Below are 20,933 nucleotides of genomic sequence, written 5' to 3' on the forward strand. Positions count from 1 at the left end.
TTATACCTACAACCCAATATAGTCTTATTTAGGACTCCCTGCCTTAGGAAGAGGATTCTCCCATGGCTGAATGGGCCTTCTTCTTATGGAATCATTAAGCAAGGTACAGAAGAAGTAATCTTAGGCTCTTCATATGGGCTTATGTCTGTCATATTGATCTTAGCCTGGCCAGGGGGGTGGGGGGTTCTCCCTTTTTTCTTCTTTACTCTTTTCCACAGGGTTTGTCTTTCTGTCTCTTAGGAGCTGTTTGGTGGGCCCACGCGCCCATTCCGGTTGTAATAACTCATGGATTCAAGACGACAAAGGACTTCTGGTGGGGGGGAGTCCATCCTCTGAGCCACATGAGTGATGGTGTCATTCAGGAGGTGTGGGGACTAATCCTCTCAGAGCTCTGTGATAGTGTCCCCTGAAAGCCTCTGCAGTCTGTAAGGGGCAGAGCAGCGCTCCTCCACTACGACCTCTCAAGAAGGTTAAAGGGGTTGTCCCGCGATAGCAAGTGGGGGTATACACTACTGTATGGCCATATTAATGCACTTTGTAATATACATCGTGCATTAAATATGAGCCATACAGAAGTTATTCACTTACCTGCTCCGTTGCTAGCGTCCCTGTCGCCATGGTGCCGTCTAGTTTCAGCATCTAATCGCCGGATTAGACGCGCTTGCGCAGATGGTTCTTTTCCCTTCGGCTCCCTCCGGCAGCAGCGGCGTTCAATCCTAGTTATATGAATTTACTTGTATGCATCACCCAACGTGTCTTCAGCTCGCATTCACAGATGGCTTTCCTTACCTTCTCCTGTAAGATGTTCTTGTGACATAATAGTAGGCCATAATGGATATGATTCTGAACATAGGACAATCAGTGGTATTAATTTTGGGGTGCAAATCCTCATTTTTATGTGCACTATAGAAAAAAAACTGTAATGTTACCTATTTGCAAAACTATGAATTTTTCTCCTCTAAATTCCATTAACTCCTCAAAAAACCTGGTGTCAAAATACTCATGACACCTTTAAATGAATACATTAAGATTAGGGATGAGCGAGCGTACTCAGAAAAGCACTACTTGCTCGAGTAAAGTGCTGTATCCGAGTATCGCAGTGCTCGTCCCTGAAGATTCGGGTGCCGCTGCGGCTGACAGGTGAGTCGCAGCGGGGAGCAGGGGAGAGCGGGCAGGAGAGAGGGAGAGAAAGATCTTACCTCCGTTCCTCCCCGCTCTCCCCTGCAGCTCCCCGCTCCGTGTCGGCACCCGAATCTTCAGGGACGAGCACTGCGCTACTCGGATAAAGCACATTACTCGAGCGAGTAGTGCTTTTCCGAGTACGCTCGCTCATCCCTAATTAAGATGTGTATTTTTAAAATTGGGTGAATTGTGGGGGTATATATATTATACGGATAGCTATGAGCCTTTGTAATCTTGGCTTGGTGTAGGAAAGCAAAATGTTCTTCAAAATGTTAAATTTGTACGTTTCCTAAATGGTCTCAAGCGGGCAGATACTCGCTACAGGCAATGCTCGCTCGAGCAATTGGCTTTAGCGAGTATACTCGCTCATCTCTAATTAAGATGTCTATTTTATTAAAATTGGGTGAATTGTGGGGGTATCTATCATACGGATAGCTATGAGCCTTTGTAATCCTGGCTTGGTGTAGGAAAATGTTAAATTTGTACGTTTCCTAAATGGTTTTAAAAAAAACTAAAGTTTTTCCAGTGTGCTTCCAGAATAAAGTAAACAGACAGAATTATATACCTCATCAAAAACCTGGGATATTGTAGTTGAAAATATGAAAAATGTCAATTTTCAATGTCAATTCAAAATCTTCCGCCTTTTAGTGCTTTTAATAAATATTTTGAACATGCTGTCATGCAATAGGTTGCGCTGTAGGAGGTATTGTTCCTTTTCTCCCATTTTTAGCTTTTACCCACTAGCATTTTTCTTTTAACGCTGAAATATCGCTGTGTTTTTTTTTTCAATGGGACTTTCCAATGTTAAAATCGCAAGTTTGTGCTTTTGCGATTTTTGTGCGATGTGATATTAGCATTAGAAAGTCCCATTGGAAAAAAAACGCTGCGATATCGAAGCGTTAAAAAAACACTAGTGGGTAAAAGCCCTTAACTGTTCATACTGCAATGATAAAGCAATTCAAAACAGAAAATTAGGACAGACTGCTGCAGTTGATGCATAACGATACTCTCACTGCACTCACCGGGCTAATACGGAAAAATATGGTGACTGCGAAGGGGCGTGGCCTACCAAGTAAGGAGACAGGAAGTCCTCAGGAGAGCTCAGTCCACCAGCCCCTGGAATCCTTGCCATTCTGTTACTATCGGATGCAGGACTGCCTGCTCTCTCCCCACAGCATGCTCTCCTATCCCGGGGGAGCATTTTGAGACCTTTTAAGGACTCATTGGAGACGGAGTCTAGTGAGACCTACCAGGCCTGAGCATTCCCAGGCTCCATTACCAGGTGCTGGCACTCGGAGGGGGCCTGGCTGGAGTCTGCCTGCTTAGCGGTTCACAGCAGGGACTGATCCGGGAGCTTTGGTGCGGCTCCTGTCTGCTCCCTCCACTCTGCGGCCAGGTGACTGATACTGCTGGCAGCAACTCTAGCAGGTATCTGGCCTGATGGCCAGCGGCCGCCTGCCTCAGGCCCTGTGCACAGTGGTGTCGGCACTTCCCAGGTGCCTGAACATTGTGGCCGCTCTAATTTTTGAGCCTTTCCTCTTTGTCGGGGTGGCTGCTATCTTGGGGCTAAGGGAACACAGTCCCTCCATTGGAACAGTGGAGAAGCAGATAGAGGAGCGGGTGGAAGAAATAAGGAGTAGTCTTAAGAAAGGAGGAAAATGGTGAAGATGATACAGGATCAAGTGACATAGTATCTTAGGCTGAAAGCAGATAATGTCCATTTAGTTTAGCCTGTTTCCACACCCATTTGTTGATCCAGAGGAAAGTTTAAAAAAAAAAAAAAAGACAAGCCAATTTAGTCTATTTGGGTAAAAAAAAATCTTTCCTGACTCCATAATGGCAGTCAGAATAATCCCTCTTTCAACATTTGTAAGTTCCTCCCTGACTCCAAGACCCGGAGCAACAGCCCCACTGGTTATAAAGGGCTATATCCTGTAATATCATAGCACTTTAGGAAGGCATCTAGTCCCCTCTTAAACAACTCTATGGATTTTGCTATCACCACGTCCTCAGGCAGAGAGTTCCACAGTCTCACTGCTCTTACAGTAAAGAGGTACTGTCCTCTCCGGCACATCTTCTCCCTTGAAGCTCCCCGGGGATTGGATGATCATGATCCTCGCCTCCAGGTGTCGTGGATTTCCTTTTGCGTCCAACGACTTACTCAATTAGGAATGTTTACACCCTTCCAGATTAATTATGAATTGATTATGCGCATAAGAAGATTTCACACTGACACAGGTTCAGCATGTATAAGCTTCCTCAATTCTGCTTTATTGTTGGGCGCGCAGCCTCTTTTAAAGAGTTTAACATATCTGCCCATCTGGGCAGGTCAAAGATTACATAGATACAATGTATTGTTTAGTTATTGGATAAGCATCTTGCAATTCTTCCATCCTCCGGTCATCTATGATTGGCCATCAGGTGGTGGACGAGATGAGTGGGTTGTCTTGGACCCACGTGTGGTTCCTTCGATATGATTGGATATTACAGCTTGAACTATTAATTGCACAAACCCCCCGTGTTATTTGCATAAGTTTCCAGTAAAACTGCTTGGGTTATTATTGTGGTAGCTTTTTTCAGACTGCGGTTATCTATGTCTGATTTTTACTTCTTCTAAAGTTACAAAACAGATGGAAAAATATAGCGTGTCTATGTTAAATATTATCTTGTCAGCAAAGTTTAGGGAATAGAAGTTTCATTAAAGGAAGTAGAAATATTGCATAGATGTAAGAACATATATCTATATTTGTATCAGAACAGAAGGCAAAAAATGGACAAGTACTGTCACTTATTATACAGAATACAAACACTGTCCACTACAAAGGTCCACAGTCCAAAATATAGATATATTGGGTTTCCATTACACAGGAAGGACTGGCAGTGATTACTTCACGAGTGCTGTAACTGAGCTAATCAAAGCCAGAGCTCGATGAAATAATCACAGCCATTCAATAAATGGCTGGGATTAGGGCCAAAAGCAACGATATCCCACGGACCACTGGTGCGATAGCGCTGTGATTTTTTTTTTTTCCAACGATATCCTGTTGCCTGTGTGAAATAGGCCTTAAGGCATAGGATGGAGTGGTACAAACTTTGGCAGAGTTGTATATACTATTGTGGCGCAGGGGGAGGGGGGGGGGCGCGGTACATACTATTGTGGCTCGGGGGGGGGGGGGAGCGGTACATACTATTGTCGCGCAGGGGGGAGCAGTACATAATATTATTGCACACAGTGGTTAAAATCTTAAAGTTATTACCTCATCTTGAGGTATTGACTTATCAGGTTTCTTTAATTTCTGAACATCTTTTGATATCTTCTATACAACAGAATTTTCTTGATTGACCCACCAAGGATAAAAGGAAAACACGAGCAAGATGGCGGAGAGTGTAGTAAATCTCACCAGAGAGATAATCTTCCAGCTCTTTGGAGAGGTGAGAGATTCTGATGATGTCACATTACATCATTCTCATCTATGGTAATAACAGATGATGTCACTGGGGAGGTGAATTTCTGTAGTGATATTTATTATTGTCTCCCCATATACAGGATTACACGGTAGTGAAGAAGACCTCTAGTGATGGCTGTTGGGCCCCTGTGTGTGATGGATGGGGCAGACCGCTGAGCCCAATCACGGGGCCCCCACCTCACCACCTGATACATGAAGACATCAATGTACAGAAGATTCTAGAACTCATCAACAAGATGATGGAGCTACTGACTGGAGAGGTGATACTGCAGGGAATGCTGGGACATGGAATGTTATGTTCTATATTAATATCTTAACATATACCTAGAAAAAAAAAACACCAAAAACACTGACACCAGCATAGATTTGAAAGGCAGCAGCATATATGACATGTAGACTGAGTCCTACATTCTCAAGTCTACACCAATAACCAATCTTTAATCCATCTTTATACCCACCCCCAGGAGGCAGGTGGCATTCCCCCATTTAAACATGCCACAACAAGCTGGAAGCTAAACAAGAGGGCGGGCGGGCACAATCTTGTGGTGCTGTAGAAAAAAACTGAAGCCCTCCGTCCTATCAGCACCTCCTTATGTCGGGACTCGCTTTCTCTCACCATTCAGCTCTTGTTGCTAGGGCCCGAGCTTCACAGAAGGATCCCTCAGGCTTCATCTCACCATTCTCTTCAGACTAATCACCATCTATCACCAGGGCTCCAAAGTTTCCCAACAACCTCTAGAACCTTCCAGCCGCTCACAGCTGACCCTGTAGTGAACTCTATTAAATACCTACCTAATAAGCCAATGCTCAAATAATTAATGCCGAAAAGACCTTTTAACACCATTTCCGCTCAGATTCCATGAGGCCTCAGACCCTAATTGGCCTTCGGCCGTACATGGAATCTTATACTCTATATTAATATCTAAACATATACCTGAAATGAAAACACAGATGCCAGCATGGATTTGAAGGGTCACGGCCTTTATTTTAAACAGGGTTACCTTATAAATATTAATAACTCAAAAAAACCCCGACATATATAACAGATAGACTTATCCCTACCTACTCAAGTCTCTAACCAATCTTTAATCCATCTTTATACCCACCCACAGGAGGTGGGCAGCATTCCCACCAGGCCATGACATAACTATGGCATGCCTCCCCCAACACAACAGCAGCCCTTTCAATCATCTCCTGCAATCCCATATTGAAAATATCCAAAGCAATGTCGAATGAATGCACCCGATCCAGTTCTGTGCGGCCAACTAAAACCCTTCTAGCTCAGCGTGCTGAACCGAAAAACCCTGAGCGAAGCTGACCATTTCTCAAGCACTCTATTCAATCTTTTCCATATTTCATTCAAAAATAAAACTTTGGAAGCACCCAAACCAACCGGGTCCAAATCCGGAAGATACTAAAATTATGTCAGGAAAATGGCTTTAACCCTCCACAATTCCTGCCTGATTTTGCATAACAGGTCAAACGTTCTAATTTTGTTCTTGTCCTTCCCTCCCAAATGAATCACAGGGATGCTTGGCTCAGGAAGCCCTGCCCTTTCTAACATCAGCAAGAACCATTTCATCCCTCTGACTCAAAACTGATACATCTAACCCCAAATCATCCGAGGAACAGCGATCCACTGCTCTTTGCTGAGCCCAGTGAATACAAGCGTGTCCAGTGATCCACACATGTTTTTTGTGAAGACAGAAAAATATCACAGCTTAAAACGATCATTCCCATCTCCTCACTTTCTTAATGCGTTATTCGCTTAAACGCAGCTTCTACAGTTGCCCCAGTTTTAAAGTACTGCAGAGTAACTTTTACTCCGCTGCAGCATATCTTACCAATGCATTTCTTCAAAACGCTCGTAAATTGAAAACGTGACCCAAAGAACCGTCCGCATGGCAAAACAAAGATTACAACTGCCTCCGGCCAATTTCCTAGAAGCGCTTCAATTCCCGCACCGGGCATAGGTTAACATTAGGGTTTTGAAAATCTGGATCCTACCCCCTTTCTTTAACTTACCTGTTTTAGTGCGCCTCAGGAAAATTTTATGCCATTCTCCTGCTCAGACACATCCGAGAATAAAAGAGGCGAGCAAACCGCTCTGAACGGAGCCAGAAACTCTCCGCATCTCAATGCTCCAAACTTCGCTAATAAGAGACAGAATGAAACAACATCCCTTCATAACCCGAGATCCAACCAAACACTGACACCAGCTTGTTCAATAAGCCAAACGTTATAGCAGACCCTTGATCCTTGGAAAAAGCAACCGTTTTGTATCCTTGTAACCCTAGTCTAATTTGCTGAAAAGAATTGGTGACCACCCCTAGGCATTTCTGAAAACATGATATCCCGCCATTCATTTCATCATAGACTTACAGTTAGGGCCAGAAATATTTGGACAGTGACACAAGTTTTGTTATTTTAGCTGTTTACAAAAACATGTTCAGAAATACAATTATATATATAATATGGGCTGAAAGTGCACACTCCCAGCTGCAATATGAGAGTTTCCACATCCAAATCGGAGAAAGGGTTTAGAAATCATAGCTCTGTAATGCATAGCCTCCTCTTTTTCAAGGGACCAAAAGTAATTGGACAATGGACTCTAAGGGCTGCAATTAACTCAGAAGGCGTCTCCCTCGTTAACCTGTAATCAATTAAGTAGTTGAAAGGTCTGGGGTTGATTCCAGGTGTGTGGTTTTGGATTTGGAAGCTGTTGCTGTGACCAGACAACATGCGGTCAAAGGAACTCTCAATTGAGGTGAAGCAGAACATCCTGAGGCTGAAAAAAAAAGAAAAAATCCATCAGAGAGATAGCAGACATGCCTGGAGTAGCAAAATCAACAGTCGGGTACATTCTGAGAAAAAAGGAAATCACTGGTGAGCTTGGGAACTCAAAAAGGCCTGGGCGTCCACGGAAGACAACGGTGGTGGATGATCGCCGCATACTTTCTTTGGTGAAGAAGAACCCGTTCACAACATCAACTGAAGTCCAGAACACTCTCAGGGAAGTAGGTGTATCTGTCTCTAAGTCAACAGTAAAGAGAAGACTCCATGAAAGTAAATACAAAGGGTTCACATCTAGATGCAAACCATTCATCAATTCCAAAAATAGACAGGCCAGAGTTAAATTTGCCGAAAAACACCTCAAGAAGCCAGCCCAGTTCTGGAAAAGTATTCTATGGACAGATGAGACAAAGATCAACCTGTACCAGAATGATGGGAAGAAAAAAGTTTGGAGAAGAAAGGGAACGGCACATGATCCAAGGCACACCACATCCTCTGTAAAACATGGTGGAGTCAACGTGATGGCATGGGCATGCATGGCTTTCAATGGCACTGGGTCACTTGTGTTTATTGATGACATAGAAGACAAGAGTAGCCGGATGAATTCTGAAGTGTACCGGGATATACTTTCAGCCCAGATTCAGCCAAATGCTGCAAAGTTGATCGGACGGCGCTTCACAGTACAGATGGACAATGACCCCAAGCATACAGCCAAAGCTACCCAGGAGTTCATGAGTGCAAAAAAGTGGAACATTCTGCAATGGCCAAGGCAATCACCAGATCTTAACCCAATTGAGCATGCATTTCACTTGCTCAAATCCAGACTTGAGACGGAAAGACCCACAAACAAGCAAGACCTGAAGGCTGCGGCTGTAAAGGCCTGGCAAAGCATTAAGAAGGAGGAAACCCAGCGTTTGGTGATGTCCATGGGTTCCAGACTTAAGGCAGTGATTGCCTCCAAAGGATTCGCAACAATATACTGAAAAAAAAATATTTTGTTTAGGTTATGTTTATTTGTCCAATTACTTTTGAGCTCCTAAAATGTGGAGTGTTTGTAAAGAAATGTGTACAATTCCTACATTTTCTATCAGATATTTTTGTTCAACCCTTTAAATTAAACGTTACAATCTGCACTTGAATTCTGTTGTAGAGGCTTCATTTCAAATCCAATGCGGTGGCATGCAGAGCCCAACTCGCGAAAATTGTGTTACTGTCCAAATATTTCTGGCCCTAACTGTATACGGCAAACCTGCTTTAAACCTAGAAAGCAAAAAGAAAAACACATTCCCATCCTGCGAATGCTTATCCATTTCGAGCTTACACCATGGTTGAGCCGGCCAGTGACCATTCCAGAGTACCCAGTAATCTTGCTTCCTAGAAGCGCCCCCCCCCCCCCCACCCCCCCCAAGCCCAATTTTAATTTGGATGTTAAAAACAGAATCCGCTTGCCAAGTGGAACTACCATTAAACTAGCAAAACTGCATCCATGCGAGCTGAACATTCTTCTGAATTGACCGTCAACATGCTCATTGAGAGAGTGAAGACCTCTTGTGATGCTAAGATCTTCTAGAAAGAAAAAAATAATAAATTACCAATCAGGATCACACAAGCAGATGGCACAACTATCAGTGATAATACCCAAGAATTCCAAACTGGTGTATTCTGGAATAAGGTTTCTCCAGCAGGGTTTGGGGTATTTTGTAGCCTCCTGATTGAAAACTCTGATTTATGTGTACACAAAAAGAATTCACACTGAGTCCAGTTCAGTCTGAAGTCTCGAGAGCTCTGCCGTGTATTATGCCTGAAACTCCTTTTATCTAAACACATACCTGGCTTTTATAGGCGTATAAGGTAGAACATACATGGTATATACTCATTGCTATAGGCTGAGCTATATGGAACCTCCTCCCAGTCTCTGTACACTAGTTGGTCCTTGTCCTCTTGCCATGTGCAAACTTCTCCTTTGTCCTTGGCTCGATGCTGGAGAAGGGGGAGGGGCAGGGAAAATGAAGTCAGTGTGTGTCATTTGATTCAAGTTGGCTGAATATAGAGATGGTCTGATGCTGCGAAGACTAGCTCCCCATCATCCGGGCTACTGAACCCATCTTCAGCAGCCAATGCAGCACACATCTGACTTCATGTTGCTGTCCAGTGGCAATCATGATGAAAGAGTTTGTTATGGGTCTCTGTAAATCAAATTATAGTGAAATACGGATAGTTGTACAACAAATAGACATTTTACGCTGGTCGATGCTCCTCTCCACCACAGGTGGTCATGGGAAAAGGTTTCTCATGACCCAGAGGGATACCAAAAAATTTCATTGTTGAACAAAAATTTTTAACTTCCTTACAAGTGGCTTCATCAGGAGGACCAAGAAATACAAAGTCATTCAAAAAATGAATTACTCGCTTTAAAAAAAAAAATCCTCTAACTATCCACTTCTAGGAAGGAAGCAAAACTCTCAAAGTAACTACATTACTGAAAAAACCCATGGGTGAAGCCATGTCCAAGAACAGTCAATACTTGAACTGCAAATGAAAGAATTAAAGACAAACTGACAAGCAAATCCGGTGCAACCTCAACCTTCATAGAAAAATACCTTGGGCAAGATAAATGATCAATCACTGAGAGGAGATAGGGATGATACCAAAGAAGAAGTCTAAGAGACCTCAAATAGACTAAAAACGATATCCGAATGACCGGCAATTTTGCCCTCGTCTATTTGCTTAAGAATTTTTTTCTTTTTAACTGATATCAAGATAGGAAATAACTGAACTTATTAACCTCCTTACAACAGAGGCCCTTGGACTCGGGCACAAAGAAGCCATTCAAAAAGCCTTCTTTAATGGACTAGGCCTACTTCCAACACCGTTGTAAGTCTCACTGGCTACTGGCCTCATCTTTTTTTTTTTTGCACGTAATTCTCTATTTTCTGGATGCAAGGAATTTTGTATTTTATTTCTGAATAAAGCAAGAACAGTGGAATAAAACTGACGTAACAGTGGAGGATCGTCCCAACAACACAAGAGCAAAAATTCCCAGTCTGTAACCAATTAATAAAGATCTTTGCTTCTTGTGGTCATCACTCCTTTTATTGGATTCTTTAACTGAAGAGAACGGTGATAAAACAAGTAGCTATAAAACAAATCCGATTAACACCAGCAGCATTCCAAACCACCGGCTGCTACAGACTCCATGCAGCACTCAGAGGTACCACCAACAGAGTGCCCTCAGAAATACCATCAACACTCTGTCAAGCGGTGCTTACAGTTACCAACACTCTGTCAAGCGGTGCTTACAGTTACCAACACTCTGTCAAGCGGTGCTTACAGTTACCAACACTCTGTCAAGCGGTGCTTACAGTTACCAACACTCTGTCAAGCGGTGCTTACAGTTACCAACACTCTGTCAAGCGGTGCTTACAGTTACCAACACTCTGTCAAGCGGTGCTTACAGTTACCAACACTCTGTCAAGCGGTGCTTACAGTTACCAACACTCTGTCAAGCGGTGCTTACAGTTACCAACACTCTGTCAAGCGGTGCTTACAGTTACCAACACTCTGTCAAGCGGTGCTTACAGTTACCAACACTCTGTCAAGCGGTGCTTACAGTTACCAACACTCTCTCAAGCGGTGCTTACAGTTACCAACACTCTCTCAAGCAGTGCTTACAGTTACCTCAGAAACGTTACTCTCACTCAGATCAAATTAGCAAATTAGAAATATGGTGAGTAGACTTAACCCTAGATGCTCCAGTCTACTAATAACCACCACCTTTACTGTATTATCATGCCCACCCGAAGAAGGCGGGCGGCAATCCATGTTACCAGTTCTGCACTCACCATTAACAAAACACGTTCGTTAACAAGACATACATTCCCCATCATCACTCCTGAACCAGCCCTTTCTTTAAAAGCCTTGCAAGGGTTAACACATTTAAACCTGACAAATCTACCCTAAATGTTACATCAGATAAATCCTTCTATACACCGGTGCCAGTTATCAGGGGTAACACCATCTTGTAGAGCTTCACCTGTACCCTGCAGCAGTGCAGGACTTGGTGTTGGCATCTGGTAGGCACTGTGAGACCTGCCAGGTCTCGGTCGCCTCCGATCAGATGGAGATAAAAGGTAGCTTTCTCCTTCCGCATTCACTTCGCTGGCGGTTTTCTACCAACGAATCCTCCTCTGATACAAGTGTTCAAATGATTCATCTGCCTGTTCGGCGCTCTTCTTGGCGCACACTGCTCACGGGTCCTAAAGCTGAAGCGCTGGGGATTCTAGACATCTGTGAAGCTGTTCCTCACCACCTGCTTCATCCTCGCCAATGATCAGCCGCTGCAGAAGGTCCTTCATCTTCATAGAGGGTCTGAAGCTGTGACAGGAATTGTAAGAGGAGCTGTGGCAGGAACCAGGAACTCTCACTTGGATTCTGTAACTGCTTACAAACATGTGGTGCTGTAGAAAAAAACTGAAGCCCCCGTCCCGTCAGCAGCTCTTTATATCGGCACCCGCTTTTTCTCACCAATCAGCTCCTGTTGCTAGGGTCCGAGCTTCAGAAAAGGATCCCTCAGGTTTCTTACATTATACAGTAACAGCACTGGAGGCTTCTGGGTGATGACTGTATATTGTGTTGTCAGGTTCCTATAAGGTGTCAGGATGTCGCTGTCTATTTCTCCATGGAGGAGTGGGAGTATTTAGAAGGACACAAGGATCTGTACAAGGAGGCCATGATGGAGACCCGCCAGCCGCTCCCATCACTAGGTAATAGACAGGACTAAATACACGGGGACTTTATTATCTGTATGTAAAGAATGACTTCAGTGTCTGTCTGTGTTTTTTCCAGTTCCATCCAGTAAGAGAAGCCCACCAGAGAGATGTCCCCGTCCTCTTCTTCCACAGGACCATCAGGTAGATGGAGATGTCCCTCTGATCTGTAGAAGGCTGTGAAGCTCTTGTCTTCACTCTTATTAGATGTCTTCTACGTGTGTGATGAGGCCGGTGGAGATGGCAGGATTACCGCTGACCAGAGACATTACATGTGGTCTGCATCTTCTCCCAGTTTTCTGTCGGTGGAGACTGCTGGTGGGAATAAGGGGCCAACAGGTTGGATTTATATCTATCTGCTCCTTTATGTCCCCCGAGACAAACGGCGGATGTGTCTGGTAGACGCTGATCTCCTCCACTGAGACAATGTGCAGCGTGTGTAGCCATGCCGGATATACATTTGTATGAGGTTCCTGAGGGGTCATTGAGCTGCCATCTATTATCTATGTTCAGCTTCTAGACCTGCAGCTCTGTGGCTCAGATAACTACTCCTGTCAGGTCACTTTTGGTCATCATGATTAATGATCTTTTCTGGTCATGTAAAACCTTCCACACGACTTCTCCAACCGTCTGCTGACTTTTACAATATTTGTCTCTCAGCTTTTGAATCAGGATGAAGATCTGACCGATATTAATACTACAGAGACAAATGTGAGGGGCGATCAGCGATGTAAAGAGGAGATTCCTACAGGTAACAGCCCAGGTGAGTAGTAACCACTAAATACAGCAGAGAAGAGTCACAGATTCTCCTCAGTCAGCGGCTGCAGATGTTATTCTGTGGTCTGTGGGATTATTGGGGATGACAGATCCTGCAGTCCAGGCCCCGTCCTCCCAGCTGGTTCATCTTGTAAGCCTGTTAGTGGCAGTAGATATCTGACACTGGCAATGGTCGGCTCTGCTGCAGCTAGAAACACCATAACAAGAGCAAAAACCACCCAAACGGCTGTTCATGTCGGTTATTTTCAGTATCTATAGACTTTATATTAATATCTGGTGTTTGAAAGCTGATAGTCTTGTAGTCACTTATCGTGCCTGTTATGGAAGTATGATATTACTGCAGTCACACATTCTCTCCTGGGTTCGTTAATATTCATTCGTTTCTTGGTTTTCTCTAGAATGCGACTTTTTTTCAACTATTCCCCCTTTGCTCAGCAAGTGTGCTGTTAGCATTTCCATACTATCCCTGTCACTACCCCAACTTTGTGACTCCAGATTACCCCTGGAGAGGACCTTTAACATTGGACGATCATCATTAGTACAGCGTTTTCCTGAAAATAAGACCGTTTTTTTTTTGGGGGGGGGGGGGGGTCTAATACTACTTACCTAGCAGCTGGCGTTTGGGTTCTTCGTACTGGTCTCAGTTGCTGCTACAGGCTTCCATGTCCTCCTTAATGCCAACAGAACAGTTCTTCCTGGTAGCGGGGCTTGAATACCCTGCCTCCAGCAAGGTAATGCTCTGATTAGTTAATCAAGTGCTGCGTAAGCCAATGAGAACCAGCGCTTGATTAACCAATCATAGCCATTCATTGAATAGCTGTGAGTGGTTAATCCAGCGCCGGCTTTCATTGGCTGATGTGGCATTTGATTAACCAATCAGAGCATTACCTTGCTGGAAGCGGAGTATTCAAGACGTGCTGTCAGGAAGAACTGCTCTGTCGGCTTGAAGGAAGATGCGAAAACCTGCAGCAGCATCGCCACAGGCCTTATTATCGGGGGGAAACACGGTGGCTGTTCATACCTGTGCTCCTGCGCAGTTTTGAACGATAGTCGTCCCATGTAAATGCATGCAGAGAGATTGTGGTTCATCTGTGGGGTATAGAATGGAAAGAATAATATCTCTAGATTAGTGATAAAATACCAATCCCATTGCATCCATGGCCTTTGAGTCGGCCAAAACGGATATAATCTGAATGAATGATCTCTCCTCTGCCATGTTTGATGTATGTAAATGGGTAAAATCGTGTTATGAAATATGGCGGTCATTGCTTCCCTCTAGGAATCCCTTCTGGGGAGACATGACCAAAGTATTGTATTGTATAAACATCCGGACATTTCCTGCATCCAATCAGCCGGCCTCCCTCTGATGTCACCGGTAGTGTGGGGGGAACTGAAACGTCATATCGCTGCCCGCCGCCGCTGCTCACTTGCTGCTGAGGCTGCAGTCAGGCATTGCTGCCATTCACGCTCTGCACAACTCTCCTCTGCTCGCTCCCAGGCTGCTGCCCGCAGGGTTCATGCACACTACCTTTTTAAAGAGCCAGTGTATGCTACTGTTACTCGTCCCCAATCCAGACAAGTAAAGAAAAATCTACAATTTATTATCTGCCCAACTGTTTCTTCTCCTGTAATTGTATATTGTTATGTGGGATTTTTGTTGGATCAGATTTCTATTCAGGTGCCTTCACTAAAGGATCAAGGATGGAGAAGGACAGAAACAAGATGGCGGAGAGTGTATTAAATCTTACCCTAGAATTAATCTTCCAGCTTACTGGAGAGGTGAGGGATTCTGATGATGTCACATTACATCATTCTTATCTATGGTAACAACCGGTGATGTCACTGGAGAGGTGATGGACTCTGGAAATGTCTGTAGTGATATTTATTAATGTCTCCCCATATACAGGATTACACAGTAGTGAAGAAGACCTCTAGTGGTGGCTGTCAGACCCCTGTGTGTGATGGATGGGGGAGACCCCTGAGTCCAATCACGGGACCCCCACCTCACTCCCTGATACATGAGGACATCAATGTACAGAAGATTCTAGAACTCACCAACAGGATGATTGAGCTGCTGACTGGAGAGGTGACGCTGCAGGGAATGCTGGGACATTATACAGTAACAGCACTGGAGGCTTCTGGGTAATGACTGTATATTGTGTTGTCAGGTTCCTATAAGGTGTCAGGATGTTGCTGTCTATTTCTCTATGGAGAAGTGGGTGTATTTAGAAGAACACAAGGATCTGTACAAGGAGGCCATGATGGAGACCCTCCAGCCGCTCCCATCACCAGGTAATAGACAGGACTAAATACGCGGGGGGCTTTATTATCTGTATGTAAAGAATGACTTCAGTGTCTGTCTGTGTTTCCTCCAGTTCCATCCAGTAAGAGAAGCCCACCAGAGAGATGTCCCCGTCCTCTTCTTCTACAGGACCATCAGGTAGATGGAGATGTCCCTCTGATCTGTAGGCTGTAAAGCTCTTGTCTTCAGTCTTTATAATGCACTATTTGTAAAAGAAAATAATAATCCCGCCCCTAGAAGAAGTTGTAATTTTGCTGCAAAGCTCGGGATGCAGTTACATCTCAGACAGATATACAAATGATTAGAGTTGTGGCATGATTAGATGATCAGTCTTGCGACTTGAGGACATAAAAGTGGTTCCACCTTTGGTTTATAATAAGGCTCTCATAGGCTACTTGTGTTTAGTGACCTCTTTTTCCCCTTGTGTAGAGCTTGTTGACCACTAGACGCCTCTTCGATGGAATCAGAGATTTCACCCAGTTGACAGAGTTTGAGAGGGGGTGCATTATTGGAATGCCATAAGCTGGATGGTCGTATCAACAAATTGCCCACCAGCTGGGTCGTTCTGACCAGAATGTTAGGAGGTGTTGGGAACTGTGGATGTGTAAGAATGCACACAAGGCGGCCGGGCTCAGGACGCCCTCAACGGACCATAAATAGAAAGGATTTTCTGATCATTCAGCAAACACAAGTAGCTTCTACTATTTTGTTGATCACAATCCAGAGACAGGTTGCTCCATCGTTACAGATCCCTGTGTCTGTCAGAACCATTTCTAGGAACTCCGTTTGTGGTGGTGTTGTGAATGAAGTGGAATCGGGTTGTTTTCAGCAACAAATCCAGCTTTGGGTACTGATGACAGCTGTGTTCATGTCTAAGGACCTAGGGATGAGCGCCTATGCTGAGGAGCCTAGTGTACAAACAGCGTTCAGAGAGCGCCTTAAGGTCGCCAGTTGGCTGCTTAGCGGAACAGTTCTTATCCTCCAGACATAGGGAGGGCTGCAGAAACAATTGGGGGTTTCTCTAAACAGAGAATCTCCCCCAAGCAGAGAAATATAGGAAAGGACTATTAGTAAAAAGAAGTCTGCGCTCTTGAACTGTACAGTTTAGCAACCATGAATGTCACAAAACAAGGAAAAGAATGGCACTTACTCGAGAGGAGGAGGGTATGATACCCAGAAATCCCCCTCCTTGAAGTGTCCCCTTGGCCTGAAAAAGGTGCCTTAAAGCACAGAAACGCGTTGCCCTTGTACCATCCACCACAACTAGGAATAAAGGTTAGATATTCTCAAGTTGATGCGGCTGGGACGTGGCTTATTGACATAAAGGAGTCGACACTTTAAGGAGGGGGATTCTAATAGTTTGGAGATAAAGAGATTTGAGATGGGTGGGTAGTTGGCAGCATCGGTCGAGTCAAGAGTTGGTTTCTTTAGCAGTGGGGATATGATAGAATGTTTGAATGAGGAGGGAAAGATGCCAAAGGTCAGAGAGAGGTAAAATATAGTGGTGAGATGGGAGATAACCATCGGGGAAAGGGACCAAAGGAGGTGTGAGATAAGGGGTTTGCTAGCACAAGTGGTGGGGCGAGCAGAGCTAGAGACTTCCTCTGTCATTGATCTAAGTACAGAGAGGTAACAGGAGCTAGATGCAGTATTGATGAGAGTAGGGTCGGGGCCAGTCTGGGATTGGGAGGTTATTTCCTGCTGGATGTCGTCGATTTTCTTTTTGAAGTAAGCAGCCAGCTCTTCAGCACTGAGATTCGTCTCTGGGAGCTGCAGTTTAGGGCTGAGGGTGTGGAAAGTGTCAAAGAGTCATTTGGGGTTGTGGAATAGTGAGGAAACGAGAGAGTTGAAGTAGACTTGTTTGGCATGGTGGAGGGCGAGGTTGTAGGTTCTGAGCATGAATTTGAAGTCGAGAAAGTCTGTGGACATTTGTGATTTTCTCCACAGCCGTTCAGCACAGCTAGAGCTCCGCTGGATGAAGCACGTTTGAGGTGTTAGCCAGCGATGCTGAGGTCTGCATCCGATGGCTTGGGTCACGGGGAATGCTGCTTCATCTGGGGCATTTTTGAAAGTGGTGTAATGTGCGGCAACCAGCTTGGGGCAGGAAAGCAGAGAGATAGGGGATAGAGAAGTCTGTAGAGATTCAGCAATGTTTTGGATGTGAACAGCCTGAAGATTCTTATATGTACAGTAGGTAGGTGGGTCTGGAAAGATGCTACGGGGCTTGGCAAAGAAAGAGGGGAGTTTATGGTCCAAAAGCAGGAGAGGCGAGTTAGTGAAGGGGTAAGCAGAGCAGAGACAGAGGAAGACCAGATCAAGACAATGACCGCTCATTGATATGTTCAGGACATCCTGCAGCCTCTCATGGCAGAGCTTCCAAGAGGCATTTTCCAATGGGCAGTACTTGGCTTTACACAGTAAGGATGTGACAGGAATGCCTCCACAACATTGCCACACTTCTGTGGCCTGCCTGGTCACCTGATTTATTGCCAATAGAAGATGTATAGGGCCATCTGGAATGCGAACTTCGACAGCCTATGAGTTTGCATGATCTACAGGCTCAGTTAGAGCAAATGTGGAGCGATATGTCAGGGGATACCATATGGAACCTGTATGCCTCCATGCCCGCCCGTATTGCATCTTGTATCAAAGCTAGAGGCAGTCCAACGGGGTACTAGAGCCTCCATGCCTTCCCGTGTTAGATCTTGGTTCCAAGCTAGAGGCAGTCCAACGGGGTACTAGAGCCTCCATGCCTTTCCGTGTTACATCTTGGTTCCAAGCTAGAGGCAGTCCAACGGGGTACTAGAAGCCTCCCTTCAAGGGTTCAGTTTTCTGCAATAAATTCTCCTTTTGCTCTGATATTGTAATCACTTACCTTACTTATTACATTACAATCACACAGAGAAAGTTTCAATCAATTTCGACAACTTCTAGAGTAGGGATGGTTTTTAACAATGATTGTATGTTTTACTCCTGTTTAATGAGGATGGTAGACAGATTTCTGAGGGATCATTGAGCCGCCATCCATTATCTATGTTCAGCTTCTAGACTGGCAGCTCTGTGGCTCAGATAACTACGCCTGTCAGGTCACTTTTGGTCATCATGATTAATGATCTTTTCTGGTCATGTAAAACCTTCCACACGACTTCTCCAACCGTCTGCTGACTTTTACAATATTTGTCTCACAGCTTTTGAATCAGGATGAAGATCTGACTAATATTGATGATACAGTAACAATTGTGACAGTCAAACAGGAGTTTGAAGAGGAGATTCCTACAGGTAACAGCCCAGGTGAGTAGTAACCACTAAATACAGCAGAGAGGAGTCACAGATTCTCCTCAGTCAGCGGCTGCAGATGTTATTCTGTGGTCTGTGGGATTATTGGGGATGACAGATCCTGCAGTCTGGGCCCCGTCCTCCCAGCTGGTTCATCCTGTAAGCCTGTTAGTGGAAGTAGATGTATGAGACTGCAGGCCCCCAGTCATCAGGGCACTATGACTACTCGCCTGTAGTAATTTGACCATTTTAGCTATCATTTTAAATATTATACACAAATGATTGTTCATGATGGCCGATAGAAGACTCTGCCAAACATCATCTGTCAGGCTGGAATTTTTTTCATCTGTTCTTAGCAAGCTCTACATGTGTGGCATGATCAGACACATACAGCTTATCATCTGTCACTTGGCACAAGACCTCTCGCTGCTCTGCCAGCTTAATCTGACATGCTGACGGTCGGAGTGTTCATATGAATGATCAAAAAAAAGATAATCATATGAATGATCCTGCCCACTAAACCAATGATGATCATTTAGCTGCTCTCATTGGTTCACAAAGCTCACTAAGAGGTAGAGCCTGTATCACCGTCACCAGCTATGGCTGCAATTGTGATATACGTTCGTATAAGAGAACCATCGTAGTGTGCCGTGCCGCATCATGCTGTGAAATACTGTGGCTTTATTTATAACACTGCAGTCTTTTGGCAGTTTTCCTCCAACTAATTTTATCTGTTAGTTCATCTTCTTTTTCAGAAATAAGCTGAAACACCTTGACCCCGTGTCCCCCTTCAGATCCTTATCAAACCAGCAGATTTCTATAGATATATATATAGTTTGTCTTGTGGGAAGTGAAGTTACCCGGTCAGCAACAAATCAATCCTGTAGAATGCTCTTTTCATCTTGATGCCTTCGCCCTGATTTGCCAGCAAGAAGAATAAAGTGTAAGGAGTTCCAATCATTCTCATAGTTCCATATTGGCTCTGACACTCTTAGTATGCAGACATTGTCAACCTCTTTGCAGGTGCCTTATGACACCTGCTTTATTAATATCTTCTTCCACAGGGCTCTGTCCTCCACCCAAATTCGTTTTTGCGGAACTTAAAGGGGTTGTCCCGCCACGCAGGGTAATTTTTTAAAATAAAAATGATACTTCCTTTTCACTTTTCATCGTAACACAGAACATACAGAGGCTCAAACTGTCCGGCATATCAGCTAGGAAGTCTGTTTCTTACTTTTATATCTGATGTTCAATGCAGCTTTCAAAGATGACGCTGTTGTGCTGCCTCCCCACAATGCCCTGCACTCTCCCCCTCTGTGTGCGTGCTCCCAATGGCAGCAAGAGACATGAAAAAGCAAGGTTTCGTGGTGACGCTTAGCTCCCATCCTAACCCCACCCACGACAAGCCCGTACACCGCCCATCTCTATTGAACTGTTCTACAGTCTCTCCCCCCCCTCTAAGTCCCTCTACGCTGTCTTGACCCCCTACAGTCTGGCTTCTGCCCCCTACACTTGACAGAGACCGCACTGACAAAAGTGTCAAACGACCTCCTGATGGCCAAATCGGGAAGGGGACTAATCCCTACTGATCCTCCTCGATCTCTCTGCAGCATTTGACACGGTTAACCACAAACTCCTCCTCAGTATATTTTGCTCCACTGGACCAAAGAACACTGCTCTCTCCTGGTTCTCATCCTACCCATCCGACCGCTCCTTAAGTGTCTGCTTTGCTGGCTGTACCTTCCCTTCTTTTCCCCTTGCTGTTGGAGTCCCCCAGGCTTCGGTTCTCCATCTACACAGCCCCAATGGGACAGACCATTAGGAGATTTGGATTTCAATGCTGATGACACGCAGTTATACACCTCTTCCCGTGACATCACAGCAACATTCCTCCAGAATGCCACTGACTGTCTGTCCGCTGTCTCTAACACTATGTCCTCTCTCTATCTAAAACTGAACCTCTCAAAAACTGACCTTCTCCTGATTCGTCCATCTACTAACCGACCTCATTCTGACATCTCCATTTCAGTAGGTGGCACCACCAGAACTCCCAGACAGCACGGCCGCTGCTTTGGGGTTATATTCAACTCTGATCTCTCCTTGACCCCCTATATCCAATCTCTTGCCCGAACATGTCAGCTGCACTTCAAAAACATTTCAAGAATCCGCCCCTTTTCTCACCCTGGACACGCTAAAAATGCTCACTGTTGCCCTCATCCACTCTCTGTTCGGTTAGTGCAATTCACTGCTAATCTGCCTTCTCTGCACCCGACTTTCCCTGTCCAATCAATCCTGAATGCGGCAGCCAGGCTCCTCTTCCTGTCCAGACACTATTTGGACGCCTCTGCCCTGTGCCAGTCCCTGCACTAG

The 20,933-nt window shown here is 44.8% G+C and overlaps 1 protein-coding gene across 3 annotated transcripts in view; it reads left to right on the forward strand.

Annotated features, from left to right (window-relative positions):
* Positions 1-4,509: 4,509 nt before the first annotated feature.
* The window catches only part of LOC136599751 (zinc finger protein 665-like), a 79,627-nt gene continuing 63,203 nt past the window's right edge, over positions 4,510-20,933 (forward strand). For 2 of the 3 annotated variants that reach the window (XM_066588812.1, XM_066588813.1), the window contains exons 1-7: positions 4,510-4,614; positions 4,730-4,909; positions 12,082-12,205; positions 12,288-12,352; positions 12,869-12,971; positions 14,652-14,764; positions 14,892-15,071. In XM_066588812.1, the coding sequence (XP_066444909.1) occupies positions 4,558-4,614; positions 4,730-4,909; positions 12,082-12,205; positions 12,288-12,352; positions 12,869-12,971; positions 14,652-14,764; positions 14,892-15,071 (822 nt within the window). In that variant the 5' untranslated portion in view covers positions 4,510-4,557. The remainder of the gene's footprint in view (positions 4,615-4,729; positions 4,910-12,081; positions 12,206-12,287; positions 12,353-12,868; positions 12,972-14,651; positions 14,765-14,891; positions 15,072-20,933) is intronic. The other variant, XM_066588815.1, reaches the window with a different exon arrangement.

The sequence above is a fragment of the Eleutherodactylus coqui genome, unplaced genomic scaffold (assembly GCF_035609145.1).
Source record: "Eleutherodactylus coqui strain aEleCoq1 unplaced genomic scaffold, aEleCoq1.hap1 HAP1_SCAFFOLD_402, whole genome shotgun sequence".
NCBI lineage: Eukaryota > Metazoa > Chordata > Amphibia > Anura > Eleutherodactylidae > Eleutherodactylus > Eleutherodactylus coqui.